The sequence below is a fragment of the Myodes glareolus genome, chromosome X (genome assembly GCF_982192425.1).
Source record: "Myodes glareolus chromosome X, mMyoGla1.1, whole genome shotgun sequence".
NCBI classification, from domain to species: Eukaryota; Metazoa; Chordata; class Mammalia; order Rodentia; family Cricetidae; genus Myodes; species Myodes glareolus.
The window spans coordinates 149,153,762-149,169,666 of NC_142053.1; the positions used below are offsets into that span (position 1 = coordinate 149,153,762).

The 15,905-nt window shown below is 59.1% G+C and overlaps 1 protein-coding gene across 4 annotated transcripts in view; it reads left to right on the forward strand.

The window, feature by feature from the left end:
* The window catches only part of LOC148117563 (uncharacterized), a 220,465-nt gene extending 205,016 nt beyond the window's left edge, over positions 1–15,449 (forward strand). For 2 of the 4 annotated variants that reach the window (XR_015737053.1, XR_015737054.1), the window contains exon 3: positions 14,930–15,449. Coding sequence is in view for 1 of the 4 variants with exons in the window: in XM_087903121.1 (XP_087759247.1) it covers positions 14,930–15,015; positions 15,101–15,339 (325 nt within the window). In the remaining 3 variants the exon portion in view is untranslated. Of the gene's footprint in view, positions 1–14,047; positions 14,310–14,929 lie in introns of those variants that run through there. The other 2 variants (XM_087903121.1, XR_015737055.1) reach the window with 2 other exon arrangements.
* Positions 15,450–15,905: the final 456 nt, after the last annotated feature.

A 15,905-nucleotide genomic window follows, 5' to 3' on the forward strand; every position in this document is an offset into this window, starting at 1 on the left:
GCGGCGGCGGCGGCGGCGGCGGTTGGGGATCCGCCTGGCGGGAGGGGGAGGGGAGGGGAAAGGCGGCCGATCCGCGGTGCTCGTGTTTAAAAAATGCTTCAAAAAATTCCTGTCCCCGCCCCAGCACTCAGCAGAGAGGACCCGGCACCCAGAAGCCGGCCCGGGAGACTCAGCCCCCTTCCCTGCCCTCAGACAGACCCCGAGTTCATCACATTAAATTTAATGGAATTTCATAAAACGCCCTGGGTCCTGGCCCTGCACGTCCCTGCCCTCAGAGAGGCTGCTAGTCCATAAAATAAATGAAATAAAATGAAATACAAGCTCTGGGACCCTGCCCTGCCCTCAGAGAGGCTGCTAGTTCATCCAATACATGAACTAAAATGAAAGACAAGCTCTGGGACCCTGCCCTGCCCTCAGAGAGGCTGCTAGTTCATAAAAGAAATGAAATAAAATGAAATACAAGCTCTGGGACCCTGCCCTGCCCTCAGAGAGGCTGCTAGTTCATCCAATAAATGAAATAAAATGAAAGACCAGCTCTGGGACCCTGCCCTGCCCTCAGAGAGGCTGCTAGTTCATCCAATAAATGAAATAAAATTAAAGACAAGCTCTGGGACCCTGCCCTGCCCTCAGAGAGGCTGCTACTTCATACAATAAAATGAAATAAAATGAAATAAAATGAAATAAAAGGGGGCTGAGCCACAAACAGAGGTCCCCAAGATAGGATGGGGGCTGCCAGAGAAGGGCAGAGTGCTGAGGCCTGAGTGCTGAGTGCTCAGTCTCAGCCATAAGTGCTGACGGCTGACGGCTCAGTGCTGAGGGCTCAGTCCTATGGGCTGAGTCCTGAGTGCTGAGGCCTGAGTAGGAGGGCCCAGGACGGAAGGATGACCGCTAAGTGGTGAGGGCTGAGTGCTGAGGGTGAAGGGCCCGGTCCTGGGTGCTGAGTCCTGTCTACGAGTGCCAAGGACGGACTGCTGCCCGCTAAGTGCTGAGTGCTGAGGGCTGAGTGCTGAGGGCTGAGCTTGAAGCGCTAGGGACGTCCACTTCAGGCCGGCTACCCAGCCTGGAGACCCCGAGGAAGCCAGCCCAGAGGACCCAGCACCCAGTCCAGGGGACCCAGCACCCAGAGAAAGGCCCAGGGCACCCCAGGGACCGGCAGACTCAGCCTGCAGACGGCTCAGTGGTTAGCGCTCAGGGCTGAGGGGTCGGGGCTGAGGGCTGAGTCCTGGGTAGGAGGGCCAAGGACTGCCTGCTGCCCGCTAGGTGGTGGGTGCTGCTGAGGGCTGAGGGTGAAGGGCTCGGTGCAGACGGCTCAGTGGTTAGTGCTCGGTGCTGAGTGCTGAGTCTCGAGTGCCGAGGGCTACGTTCTACCAGAACTAAGCCCATAGACATCTCGATAGAGTTATCTAGCCCACGGTTAGAGAGATGGATGGACAGAGACCCCTCCTCCTCCTCCTCCTCCTTCGTGGACGGATGGGGAAGAGGACAGGCAGGCCGCCCTGGCTGGCTACCCAGCCTGGAGACCCTGAGACAGCCAGCGAGAGGACCCAGCACCCGGCCCAGAGGACCCAGCACCCAGCTCTCAGCCTCCAGAGCGAGGCCCGGGGGACACCAGGGACCAGCAGACTCCGCCTGCAGACGCCTGGGCAGGCTGGCTGCCAGGCCCGGATTTCTCCTATAAAATCCCACTGGCTGGCGTGGTGAACGTCTCACAGGCGCAGACTCACACACTCACAGACGCGGACACGGGGTCCCCCGCCCTTCCCGGCCTTCGGGGAGACCGCGATTCCATAGAATAAAATGAAATGATATTTATGAAAAGCCCTGGGTCCCTTCCCCGCCCTCAGGGAGAAACCGCTATGTCATAGACTAAAATGAAATGAAATGTATGAAAAGCCATGGAGCCCTGCTCTGCCCTTCCCCGCCCTCAGGGAGAGACCGCTATGTCATAGACTAAAATGAAATGAAATGTATGAAAAGCGCTGGAGCCCTGCTCTGCCCTTCCCCGCCCTCAGGGAGAGACCGCTATGTCATCCGAGAAAATTCAATGACATGAAATAAAAGCGCTGGGTCCCTGCCCCGCGCTGCCCTGCCAGCTCCTCCACCCTGAGGACTGAGTCCCAGCTCCGCTCCCTCCACCGGGCGCCCGCCGGGGACCCCGTGTCTAGGACGGGAACGGGGGGACGGGAGGGAGGGACCGCGGGGGCCCGGGGTGGGGGGGGATTCCCGTCTCCTCCTTCTCCTGAGAGAGCGGGGTTCATCGCGGGCTCGGGGCGGGCGGAGGAGGGGGAGAGAGCGCGGCGGGCGCGGTCTGTGTGCCCGGGACGGGCGGACACGGAGCTGCAGGGCAGGCGCGGTCTGTGTGCCCGGGACGGGCGGACACGGAGCTGCAGGGCAGAGGCTGCTGGGTGCTGAGGCTTCTCTGCGCGATGCTGCTGAGTGCTTGTGCTGGGTGCTGAGCCCCCCAAGAAAGACTGAGCTCGGAATGCCAGGTGCAGAGCCTTCCAGGGAGCCATCGGGGTGCTGAGGGCTGAGTCCTGGCTGAGTGTGGGGTGCTGAGTCCCCCGCAGAGATGCTGAGCGCTGAGGGCTAGGGACTGAGGGATACGTGGGGGAGGCTGAGGGCTGGGGGCTGAGTACTAAGGGATAAGTCAATCCATAAAATACAATAAATAAGTGCTAGGTGCTGAGTGCTGGGTGTTTGGGGCTGAGTCCTTGCTGGGTGCTGGCTGCTGAGTCCCCCCCCCCCGAGAAGATGCTGAGCGCTGAGTGCTAGGTGCTGAGTCCTCCGTGGAGGAGGCTGCGAGCTGGGTGCTGAGTCCCACAATAAGATGCTGAACTCTGAGTGCCAGGGGTCTTCCGTGGAGGATGCCGGGTGCTGATGGCTGACTCCCCCAGGAAGATGCTGAGCGCTGAGTGCTAGGTGCTGAGTCCCCCCATAAGATACTGAACTCTGAGTGCCAGGGGTCTTTCATGGAGGATGCTGGGTGCTGCGTGCTGGGTGCTGAGTCCCCCAAGAAGATGCTGAGCTCTGACTGCTAGGTGCTGAGGGATACGTGGGGGATGCTGAGTGCTGGGTGCTGCACCGAATGCCAGGTGCAAAGTCTTCCAGGGAGCCATCTGGGTGCTGAGTGCTCAGTCCTGGCTGAGTGCTGGGTGCTGAGTCCCCCGAAGAGATGCTGAGCGCTGAGTGCTAGGGACTGAGGGATACGTGGGGGAGGCTGAGTGCTCAGTGCTGGGTGCTGAGTCCCCCCAATAGATGCTGAGCGCTGAGCGCTAGGGACTGAGGGATACGTGGGGGAGGCTGAGTGCTCAGTGCTGGGTGCTGAGTCCCCCCAATAGATGCTGAGCGCTGAGCGCTAGGGACTGAGGGATACGTGGGGGAGGCTGAGTGCTCAGTGCTGGGTGCTGAGTCCCCCGAAGAGATGCTGAGCGCTGAGCGCTAGGGACTGAGGGATACGTGGGGGAGGCTGGGTGCTCAGTGCTGGGTGCTGAGTCCCCCCCAATAGATGCTGAGCGCTGAGCGCTAGGGACTGAGGGATACGTGGGGGAGGCTGGGTGCTGGGGGCCGCAGGCTCTGGCTAGGGACTCGGGCGGCAGCGCCAGCGGTCCGCGGACCACGGCTTCTCTCTCTCCCGTCCCCTCGCCCGCGGACCCACACGCAGCCGCGCGGGGCGGCCCTGGCACCCGGGTGCGCGCCGCGGACCCCAGCGACCCCGGGCAGCGCTGCCTGGCTCCGCGCGGGCCGGCGGGGGAGCGGGAGCCTCCGAGTCCGCCGGGCACGGCTGGGGACGGACGGGGAGAGGCTGCCCCGCGTGCCCTCTTCACACACACACACGCACACGTATTTATTGAGACATATTGAGTATTTATTGAGAAATAAAAGCCGTGTGGGGAAATAAAGCAGCCGGTTGACCCACGAAGGGACCTCGGCTGAGCACAGAGGGCCCCGGGGGATCCTGGCAGGGCTGTCTGTGCGGTGGGGGGCAGCTGTCCTGAGGGTCTGGACGGCTCTCTCGGGGACCAGAGAGATAAAGAAAATCCAGGGGAGGGATTCTCAGGCAGGGAAGGCAGGGGGACGTCTCCCCAGCACAGACACAGACACGAGGTTCCCTGACTTCCCCGCCCTGAGAGAAAATTAAATTAAATTAAATTAAATGAAATTAAATGAAATTAAAGCCCCTAGTCCCTGCCTGCCCTGCTCACTCAGGTGGGGGCTGCAGCTTAAACGGAGGCCTGAGGCCCCGCATTCGGGAGCCCAGAGCAGCCAGAGGACCCCAAAGAGACCGAGCGCTTCCTTTTCCAAATGAAAGGGTCCTCAGACAGGACATAAAGTCCGTGTTGGGACCTGGGGGATCCCCGGTCTCTCCCAACTCCCCCTCCGGCCCTGTCTTTCCAGGCAGGGGAGGTGCGGGTCCCCGCCAGCTCCACCAGAGGGCGCGCTGTAGGGGGGAGGGAGGGAGGGAGGCCGGCCGCCCCGAGGGGAGTTTTCAAACGGATCCAAAGATCCCGCGAGGAACCGGGACACGATCCACGGCGGTGGTGGATGTTTGGATGTTTCGAACGCAGAGCCCAGCCTGTCAGCCCCCGCCCGTCAGCCACGCCGGCCTCAGGCCGCAGCCGCCATTAGCATCGCCTTTGTCACCGAGAGGCGGCGGCAGCGGCTTGGGATCGGCCCGATGGGAGGGGCAGGGAAACGCCTGCGGATCGGCGTGTCTCATTTTTAAAAATTTTTTAAAATTCCTGTGTTTGAAACTCAGGGGTGGGGGTCGCTCCAGGACGTGGTCCAGGCACTGGAGCATCTTTTGACAGAGAGAGACCCCCTCCCAAACCTGCCCTTGGCGAGCCAGAGGCGGCGGCGGCAGCGGCTGGGCATCTGCCTGCTGGGAGGGGGACGGGAAACGCCTGCAGCTCGGCGTTTCTCATGGTTTAAAAAAATGTTTAAACATCCCTGGCGCTTGGAAAAGGATGGTGAGGTTCTCTCGAGGCCGGGGTCCGTGGAGAGAATGAACCAGGGGGACAAACCTGCCCTGTCCTGCCCTGCCCTGCCCTCAGAGAGGCCGCTACTTCATGAAATAAAATGAAAGAAAATGAAATAAGAGTGTGGGGGCTTCCAGAGGAGGGCTGAGTGCTGGGGGCTGAGTGCTGAGTGCTCAGTCCAAGTCATCAGTGCTGAGTGCTGAGTGCTCAGTCCCAGTCATCAGTGCTGAGTGCTAAGTCCTATAGGCTGACTCCTGAGGCCTGAGTGCTGAGGCCCTGAGGAAGCCAGCACAGAGGACCCAGCACCCAGCCCAGAGGACCAGCAGACTCCGTGTGCAGACGGCTGAGTGGTCAGTGCTGAGTGCTGAGTCCTGTGTGTGTGTGAGAGTGCTAAGTATGGAATGCTGCCCGCCAAGTGGTTAGTGCTGCTGAGTGCTGACGGTTAAGGGCTCAGTGCTGAGTGCTAAGTGGTTAGTGCTAAGTACTGAGTGCTGAGGCCTGAGTCTTGAGTGCTGAGTGCTAAGTGCTGATTTCTAAGGGGTGAGCACTGAGTCCTGACTGCTGAGTGCTATGTGCTGAGTGCTAAGTGCTGATTTCTAAGGGGTGAGCACTGAGTCCTGAGTGCTGAGGGCTAAGTCCTACCAGAACTCCTTCCAGGAAGAGCCCATAGATAGATCGATGGATGGACAGAGACCTCTCCTCCTCCTTCGTGGACGGATGGGGAAGAGGACAGGCCACCCTGGCTGGCTACCCAGCCTGGAGACCCTGAGGAAGCCAGCACAGAGGACCCAGCACCCAGCCCAGAGGACCAGCAGACTCAGTGTGCAGACTGCTCAGTGGTTAGTGCTGAGTGCTGAGTCCTGGGTGTGTGTGAGAGAGTGCTAAGTATGGACTGCTGCCTGCCAAGTGGTTAGTGCTGCTGAGTGCTGAGGGTTAAGGGCTCAGTGCTGAGTGCTGAGTCCTGAGGGCTAAGTGGTTAGTGCTAAGTACTGAGTGCTGACGCCTGAGTGCTGAGTGCTAAGTGCTGATTTCTAAGCGGTGAGCACTGAGTCCTGAGTGCTGAGTGCTAAGTCCTATGTGTGAGGGACTTCCACTTCAGGCTGGCTACCCAGCCTGGAGACCCTGAGGAAGCCAGCACAGAGGACCCAGCACCCAGCACAGAGGACCAGCAGACTCAGTGTGCAGACTGCTCAGTGGTTAGTGCTCAGTGCTAAGTGGTTAGTGCTGAGTGCTGAGTGCTAAGTCCTATGGCTGAGAGCTAAATGCTGAGTGCTGAGCTTTAAGTGCTAGGTTCTTCCACTTCAGGCTGGCTACCCAGCTTTGAGTGGGTATCTATGTCAGCTTTGAGACCCTGAGCCAGCGAGCTAGAGGACCCAGCACCCAGCACCCAGCCCAGAGGACTCTGCACCCAGCACTCAGCATCCAGAGAGAGGCCCGGGGAACACCAGGGACCGGCAGACTCAGTCTGCAGACGCCTGGGCACGCTGCCAGGCCCGGATTTTTCCTATAAAATCCCACAGGCTGGCGTGGTGAACGTCTCACAAGCACAGACACGCACTCACAGACGTGGACACGGGGTCCCCGGCCCTTCCCGGCCTTCGGGGAGACCGCGATTCCATAAAATAAAATGAAATTAAATGTATGAAAAGCCCTGGGACCCTGTCCTGCCCTTCCCCACCCTCAGGGAGACTGCTATTTCCTAAAATAAAATGACATGAAAGGAAATAAAAAGCCCTGGGTCCCTGCTGAACTTGAAAATGATCGACGGTTCTGTATTTTTTGGATTTTTAAAACGCAGACACCCAGGCCTCAGCCTGTCAGCCTCTGCCTGTCAGCGAGGCCGGCCGCAGGCTGCCTCAGCCATTACCATTTCCTTTGTCAGCCCGGGGCGGCGGCGGCTCAGCGACCTCGGCTTGGAATCCGCCCGGCGGGAGGGGGAGGGGCAGGGAAGAGCTGCCGGTCCGCCTTTCTCATTTTCAAAAATTCCTAAAAATTCCTGTGTTTGAAAATAAGGGGTGAGAGTCTGTCCAGGACGTGGTCAAGGGTCTGGAGAATCTTTTTTTAGGTGGATACCCGCTCCCAACGTGAAATCCACACCAGGGGAGGCCCTTAAACAGACCTAGGAGCTGTGGGGAGACAGCAGCTGCCAGGCCTGCAGATCTGCGTTCCTCATTTTTAAAAATTCTTAAAAATTCCTGTATTTGAAATGAAGGGGTGGGGGTCTGTCCAGGACGTGGTCAAGGGTCTGGAGAATCTTTTTTGACGTAGATACCCACTCCCAGCATGAAATCAAGACCAGGATAGGCTTTAAAACAGGCCTAGACGCTGAGGGTAGAGCAGCTGCCAGATCAGCCAGGCCTGCTGCGGATCCGCGTTTCTCATTTTTAAAAAATTCTTAAAAATTCCTGTTTTGAAAATAAGAGGTCTGGGTCCCTCCAGGACGTGGTCAAGGGTCTGGAGAATCTTTTTTGACATAGATACCCACGCCCAGCATGAAATCAAGACCAGGATAGGCTTTAAAACAGGCCTAGACGCTGAGGGTAGAGCAGCTGCCAGATCAGCCAGGGCTGCTGCGGATCTGCGTTTCTAATTTTTAAAAAATTCTTAAAAATTCCTGATTTGAAAATAAGGGCTGGGGGTCTCTCCAGGACGTGGTCAAGGGTCTGGACCATCTTTTTTTAGGTAGATACCCGCTCCCAACATGAAATCCAGACCAGGGGAGGCAGGGAAACAGGCCTATGACCTGTGGGGAGACAGCAGCTGCCAGGCCTGCAGATCTGCGTTCCTCATTTTTAAAAATTCTTAAAAATTCCTGTATTTGAAATGAAGGGGTGAGGGTCTGTCCAGGACGTGGTCAAGGGTCTGGAGAATCTTTTTTTAGGTAGATACCCGCTACCAACGTGAAATCCACACCAGGGGAGGCAGTGAAACAGGCCTAGGAGCTGTGAGGGGAGAGCAGCTGCCAGGCCTGCAGGGCTGCGTTTCTCATTTTTAAAAATTCTTAAAAATTCCTGCATTTGAAAATAAGGGGTGAGGGTCTGTCCAGGACGTGGTCAAGGATGTGGACCATCTTTTTTTAGGTAGATACCCGCTCCCAACATGAAATCCACACCAGGGGAGCCAGTGAAACAGACCTAGGAGCTGAGGGGACAGAGCAGCTGCCATTAGAAACCTGAGTTTCTAGGTTTCTAGCACTCTAGCTGAGTGCTGGGGGCTGAGTGCTGAGTGCTCAGTCCAAGTCATCAGTGCTGAGTGCTGAGTCCTATAGGCTGACTCCTGAGGCCTGAGTGCTGAGACCCTGAGGAAGCCAGCACAGAGGACCCAGCACCCAGCCCAGAGGACCAGCAGACTCCGTGTGCAGACGGCTGAGTGGTCAGTGCTGAGTGCTGAGTCCTCAGTGCTAAGTGGTGAGTGCTAAGTACTGAGGGCTGAGTCCTAAGTGCTCAGTGGTTAGTGCTAAGTACTGAGGGCTGAGGCCTGAGGCTCAGTGGTTAGTGCTGAGTGCTGAGTCCTGTGTGTGTGTCAGACAGGGCTGTGCCCGCTCTAACGGACACCGGGAGGGAGGGAGGGAGGGAGGGGGACGGGGCTGACGTCAGCGCGGACCCCCCCGCCCCCCCCCGCCGCAGAGGACGCCGGTCCGGGGCCCCGCCCGTCTGTAGTCCTGGGCTGGGCCCGCGGCGGCCATCTTGGTAGTCCGGGGAAACTGAGAAAACTCGGGAAAAACTCGGCTTTGGCGCTCAGAGACGCCGCGTTGGGGCCGATTGGGGACTCCGCGCGCCCGGCCTGCCGCGGCGGCCCCTCCCCCCGCCCCCGGGCGGCCGAGCCGAGCCGAGCCCGGGACCCCGCCCCGCGGGCGTGGCGAGCAGAGCGGAGCGGAGCGGGGCCGCGCGGGCGCCGGCGCCCGGGGGCGGGGGGAGGGGCGGCGGCCGGCGGCCGGGAGCGGGGGGAGGGGCGGCGGGGACGCCCGCCGGGACCGGGGCCCCGAGAGCGGCGCGGCGGAGGCCGGAAACGGAACTGGGCGGGCGGGGGGAAGGGGGCCGGAGCTGCCGCCGGCGGGCGGGCGGGCGGGGCGTGTGTGCGAGGGGAGCCGCGGCGGCGGGCGGCCATGTGCCTGCCTGCGCGAGCGCGTGTGTGGGAGACGGGGACAGAGACGCGGCGGCGTGCAGACCCGGGACGGGGAGCGCACGCGGGCGGGCGGGCGGGCGGGCGGGCGAGCAGGCGGGATTTCTAGCTCCGGGGTGGGGGAGCGGAGCCCGGATTCCCGGTCATTTATTGGATTTTCCCCGCTCTTCTCTTCCAGGCGGACACGTGGAGCCCGGCCGCCCAGCCAAGCCGCGGGAGCAGCGAGAACGGAACCGGAGCCGGGATCCCGGGACATTTACTGCACTTTCCCCACTCTTCTCTTCCAGGCGGACACGTGGAGCCCTCCCAGCCGCCCGGCCGCGCCGCGGGAGCAGCGGGAACGGAACCGGAGCCTGGATCCCGGGATCCCGGGCGCCCACGTGGTGGCCCCGGCGGGTCCCGATCGTCCCCCTTTCTCTCTCTCCCACAGGCTCCTGCACGCGCGTGTGTGTGTGTCTGCGTGGGACAGACAGAGACAGAAGCTGCTGCGGCTCGGCCCTCCCTCGCGTCTCCCCAGCGTCCGCGGCGGGCTTTGGGGATTTCTAACACGCCCCGAACCCCGGCTTTTGGCTCTTTCTCCGTTCCCCCTTCTTCTCTTCCAGGCGGACACGTGGAGCCCGGCCGCCCGGCCGCCCGGCCGCGGGAGCAGCGAGAACGGAACCGGAGCTGGGACTGGGGAAGCCTGGATCCCGGGCGCCCACGTGGTGGCCCCGGCGGGTCCCGATCGTCCCCCTTTGTCTCTCTCCACGCTCGGCCCCGGCTTTTGGCTCATTCTCCGTTCCCCCTTCTTCTCTTCCAGGATCCCGGCCGCCACGTGGACAGCCTGGGGACCCGGGAGAGACGTGAGAGAGTGTGTGAGTGGGAGAGATTCGGGATTTTCGGGATTTTTCCAGTGTGCGAGTGGGAGAGATTCGGGATTTTCGGGATTTTTCCAGTGTGTGAGTGGGAGAGATTCGGGATTTTCGTGATTTTTCCACTGACTCCTCTAATAAAGTTGCCTTGTTTTCACTCGATCTGCGCTTCGAACCCGGTTCCTCCGGACCAAAAAGGAGGGCTGCTAGCCGGCAGAGCCACCGCGGCCTGGATGGAGAGCAGCCTGCAGCTGGCGTTCTTAGCTTTTATCTCGGCCCCAGCAGCCTAAAAGGCAGGAGGCTTGGGATTCGAACCCAGGTCCTCTGGATCTAAAAAGAGGGGTGCTAGCCGGCAGAGCCACCGCAGCTTAGGTGGGGAGCAGCCTGCTGCTGGCGTTTTTAGCTTTTATCTCGGCCCCAGCAGCCTAAAAGGCAGGAGGCTTGGGATTCGAACCCGGGTCCTCCAGATCTAAAAACAGGGTTGCTAGCCGGTAGAGCCACCGCGGCCTGGATGGAGAGCAGCCTGCAGCTGGCGTTCTTAGCTTTTATCTCGGCCCCAGCAGCCTAAAAGGCAGGAGGCTTGGGATTCGAACCCGGGTCCTCCGGATCTAAAAAGAGGGGTGCTAGCCGGTAGAGCCACCGCAGCTTAGGTGGGGAGCAGCCTGCAGCTGGCGTTCTTAGCTTTCAGCTCTGTCCCAGCGGCCTAAAAGGCAGGGGACCCGGGTCTCGAACCCGGGTCCTCAGGACCAAAAAGAGGATTATTTCACCCACTGAGCCACCACGTGAGTACTAGGTAGTGTTGTTCAGTGGGCACTGATAGCTCTCAGTGTCTCACTCCCAGACCAGCAAAATAGATGGGACCTGGGTCTCGAACCCGGGTCCCCGGGTCCAAAAAGTGGGGTTATTTCACCCACTGAGCCACCACGTGAGTACTAGGTAGTGTTGTTCAGTGGGCACTGATAGCTCTTAGTGTCTGACTCCCAGTCCAGCAAAATAGATGGGACCCGGGTCTCGAACCCGGGTCCTCAGAATCAAAAACTAGGTTACTTAACCCACTGAGCCACAGACTCAGCTCTGGTTAGTGGTGTTAAGTGGGCACTGATAACTCTCAGTGTCTCACTCCCAGACCAGTAAAATAGATGGGACCCGGGTCTCGAACCCGGGTCCTTAGGATCAAAATAAGTGGTGGCTTAGACCACTGAGCCACCAGCTCAGCTCTAGTTACTGTTGTTCAGTGGGCACTGATAACTCTCAGTGTCTGACTCCCAGACCAGCAAAATAGATGGGACCAGGACTCGAACCCGGGACCTTGGGATCAAAATAAGAGGTGGCTTAGACCACTGAGCTACCGTCTCAGCTCTGGTTAGAGTTGTTCAATGGGCACTGATAGCTCTTAGTGTCTCACTCCCAGACCAGTAAAATGGATGGGACCCGGGTCTCGAACCCGGGTCCTCAGGACCAAAAAGTGGGTTATTTTACCCACTGAGCCACCACGTGAGCACTGGTTAGTGGTGTTCAGTGGGCACTGATAGCTCTCAGTGTCTCACTCCCAGCCAGGCAAAATAGATGGGACCTGGGTCTCGAACCCGGGTCCCCGGGTCCAAAAAGTGGGTTACTTAACCCACTGAGCCACCACGTGAGTACTAGGTAGTGTTGTTCAGTGGGCACTGATAGCTCTCAGTGTCTCACTCCCAGACCAGCAAAATAGATGGGACCCGGGTCTCGAACCCGGGTCCCCGGGTTCAAAAAGTGGGTTACTTAAACCACTAAGCCACCACGTGAGTACTAGGTAGTGTTGTTCAGTGGGCACTGATAGCTCTCAGTGTCTGACTCCCAGTCCAGCAAAATAGATGGGACCCGGGTCTCGAACCCGGGTCCTCAGGATCAAAAACTAGGTTACTTAACCCACTGAGCCACAGACTCAGCTCTGGTTAGTGTTGTTCAGTGGGCACTGATAACTCTCAGTGTCTCACTCCCAGACCAGTAAAATTGATGGCACCTGGGTCTCGAACCCGGGTCCTCAGGATCAAAATAAGTGGTGGCTTAGACCACTGAGCCACCGGCTCAGCTCTAGTTACTGTTGTTCAGTGGGCACTGATAGCTCTCAGTGTCTGACTCCCAGACCAGCAAAATAGATGGGACCCGGGTCTCGAACCCGGGTCCTCAGAATCAAAAACTAGGTTACTTAACCCACTGAGCCACAGACTCAGCTCTGGTTAGTGTTGTTCAGTGGGCACTGATAACTCTCAGTGTCTCACTCCCAGACCAGTAAAATAGATGGGACCCGGGTCTCGAACCCGGGTCCTCGGGATCAAAAAGTAGGTTGCTTAAACCACTGAGCCACCGGGCCAGCTCTACTGTAGAGGGGTCAGAGGACGCTGATAACCTCTCCCCGACCTACCAGTCTCAAGCAAAACAGTAGGGCCCAGGACTCGAACCCGGGTCCTCGGGATCAAAACAATAGGGACTTAGTCCACTGAGCCACCAGACCAGGCATACTGTGTAGAGTTCAGAGGACGCTGATAACCTCTCCCCGACCTACCAGTCTCAAGCAAAACAGTAGGACCCAGGACTCGAACCCGGGTCCTCGGGATCAAAACAATAGGGACTTAACCCACTGAGCCACCAGGCCAGCTCTACTGTAGAGGGGTCAGAGGACGCTGATAACCTCTCCCCGACCTACCAGTCTCAAGCAAAACAGGAGGAACCAGGACTCGAACCCGGGTCCTCGGGATCAAAAAGAGGGTGGCTTAGCCCACTGAGCCACCGGGTCAGCTGTACTGTATAAGGGTCAGAGGACACTGATAACCTCTCCCCGACCTCCCAGCCAAGCAAAACTAGGGACTCGAACCCGGGTCCTCGGGATCAAAAGAAGGGGTACTGAACCCACTGAGCCACCAGGCCAGCTCTACTGTCCATGGTTCAGAGGACACTGATAGCTTCTCCCCGCCCTCCCTCCCGGGCCCCACACACACACAGGGAGCCAATGTGTCCCCCACACAGAGAGACCGAGAAGACCCAGACAGAGAGTAGGGTTGGCAGGACTTAGGGTTCGCTGTGGGCTAGGGTTGGGGCGCAGCTAGGGCTCAGGCGGAGCTAGGGTTCGCTGTGGGCTAGGGTTGGGGCGCAGCTAGGGCTCAGGCGGAGCTAGGGTTCGCGCGGGGCTAGGGTTGGGGCGCAGCTAGGGCTCAGGCGGAGCTAGGGTTCGCGCGGGGCTAGGGTTGGGGCGCAGCTAGGGCTCAGGCCGAGCTAGGGTTCGCGCGGAGCTAGGGTTCGCTGTGGGCTAGGGTTGGGGCGCAGCTAGGGCTCAGGCCGAGCTAGGGTTCCCGGGACCTAGGGTTCGCGCGGGGCTAGGGTTGGGGCGCAGCTAGGGCTCAGGCCGAGCTAGGGTTCGCGCGGAGCTAGGGTTCGCTGTGAGCTAGGGTTGGCGCGCTGCTAGGGCTCACGCGGGGCTAGGGTTGGGGCGCAGCTAGGGCTCAGGCCGAGCTAGGGTTCGCGCGGGGCTAGGGTTGGGGCGCAGCTAGGGCTCAGGCGGGGCTAGGGTTCGCTGTGGGCTAGGGTTGGGGCGCAGCTAGGGCTCAGGCCGAGCTAGGGTTCCCGGGACCTAGGGTTCGCGCGGGGCTAGGGCTCGGGCCGAGCTAGGGTTCCCGGCAGTTAGGGTTCGCGCGGGGCTAGGGCTCCCGCCGAGCTAGGGTTCCCGGCAGTTAGGGTTCGCGCGGGGCTAGGGCTCGGGCCGAGCTAGGGTTCCCGGCAGTTAGGGTTCGCGCGGGCGGGGCTAGGGCTCAGGCCGAGCTAGGGCTCCCGGCCGCTTCTAGGGCGGGTCCGGACGCCGGCTGCGGACTCTGAGCCGGCAGCGCGGCGGACTACGTCTCCCATGAGCCTCCGCGGCGGCCGCCCGTTTCCCGCGCTCGGGCCTGGCGGGAGCCGGCCGCCATGCTTGAAGTCCGTGTGGGAGAAGTCGGGGCGAACCTGGTGAAATTGGCGAAATTGGCCGCGGTGGGGCTCGTGGGAAGCGATCGTGAGGACGGAAGGGAAGGACAGAGAGGTAGGTGCGGCGGGAGCGCGCACGCGCGGGTCCGGGGAGCGAGCCGGGGAGGGAGCGGGAGATGCAGACGGGAGCCGGGGAAAACCGGGGAAAAATGGGGAAAAACGGGGAAAATACTGGGATCCCGTGCGTCTGTGGGCTGCAGGCAGAGGATCGCTCACTCCCCCGCCCCCGTGGGAGCCGACAGCCGCGCGCCCCGGCTTCCCCGCCGCTCACCGAGCCCCGCTCTCGTCTTACAGACGCGGCAGCCCCGAGAGATCCGTGTTGGACAGCGCCCGCCGGGACCCGGAGAGACTGACTGCACAAACAGCCCGTGTGAGTGAGTGCCAGAGACTCGTCGTTCCCGAGATTTCTCACTGTCTGTCTCTTGAAATAAAACGATTGCCTTGCTCTTGCCGTGTCTCCACGCTCACCCGCACGCAACAGGACCCAGCCATAAGGGTCCTGTCGCAAAAATTTTTAAAAGTATGGGGAACCCCTGTCAAAACTTTTTTTTTTTTTTTTTTTTTTTTTTTTTTTTTTCCGATTATTAATATCGGATATGCCAACGTCACTATCGTTTCCACATATAGATGGATCACGTCTATATGCCTGGCAACAGGCGCAAGCGGGATTCCAACCTGCGACCTTGGCACCAGGCACTCAGCGTTAGGCGCTCCTACCGCTCTGAGCCACGGCTCGAGCTGCTGACAGCCACCTTCGAATTTCCGGGACTTATAGGCTAAAGCGGGCTGACGATTTGGCAAAAGAGACCTGGGCGGGTGGGGGGGAGAAGAGCAGCCAGGGACCCGGCAGGGGGTGTGTCTGTGTGTGTGTGTGTGTGAGAGAGAGAGCAGACGGGCGGGGCTGCTGTCACTGCAGAGCTGGGGAGTCTGTCTCCTGACCCAGAACTCAGATCCATGTCCCTCATAAAAGCTGCTTTCTCACGATTTCAGAGACCTCTTCAAAGTTCCAGCCACAGCACCCAGCCGTCTGGACGGAGGACTCAGCACCCAGCACCCAGCACCCAGCACTGAGTCAGGTCATGGGCACATTCTCCTCTGGCTGGCTGTTTTAAAACCTGACAGGGACCTGGACAGAGCCACTGATTTCTTTTCCATCCACAGACACTCACTCCTCTGCAGCCAGCAGTCGTTATTCTGCACGGAGGACTCAGCACCCAGCACCCAGCCATCTGAATGGAGGACTTGGCCCACAGCACCCAGCACCCAGCACTCAGCAGAGAGGACTCAGCACCCAGCACCTGCCTGCCTGCCTGGGGAACAGCACACACTGGCTCTGCAGACCCCCGGGCAGCAGCTTCCACACACAGGCTGCCTGCCGGCCTCCCTGGACGTCAGCCTGACCAGAAATGAACAGGCAGCCCCTGAGACTCGGTCTTGTTCCTCACAGAACATTAAATGTTTACTTCATGGAAAGCTCCCTTTGATTGAATAAAGTCTCTGAAGGAAACCAGGAAGGCCTGGAGTCCTATGTCAGGCCTGAGGGTGATGGAAATGGGTAAAAATCATTAAAAAAAGGAGGGAAGATCACTTAAGAACTAGGGAAAAGCATTTAAAAAAGACCCAAAATCATGAAAGAAGAGGGAGAATCATTTTTAAAAAGGCTCAAATCATTTTTAACATGGCGAAAATCATTTCAGACATGGGGAGAATCATTTTAAAATGGCAAAAATAATTTTAAACATAGAGAAAACAATTTAAGAGATGGTGAAAGTCATTAAAAATGAGGGAAGATCACTTAAGAAATAGGGAAAGGAATTTAAAAAGAGGAAGAATCATTTTAAAATGGATCAAATCGTTTTTAGCATGGCGAACATCATTTCAGACATGGGGAAAGTCATTAAACATCAGGGAAGATGATTTGAAACATAGGGTAAGTCACTGACGGAATTGGGAAAATAATTAAAAA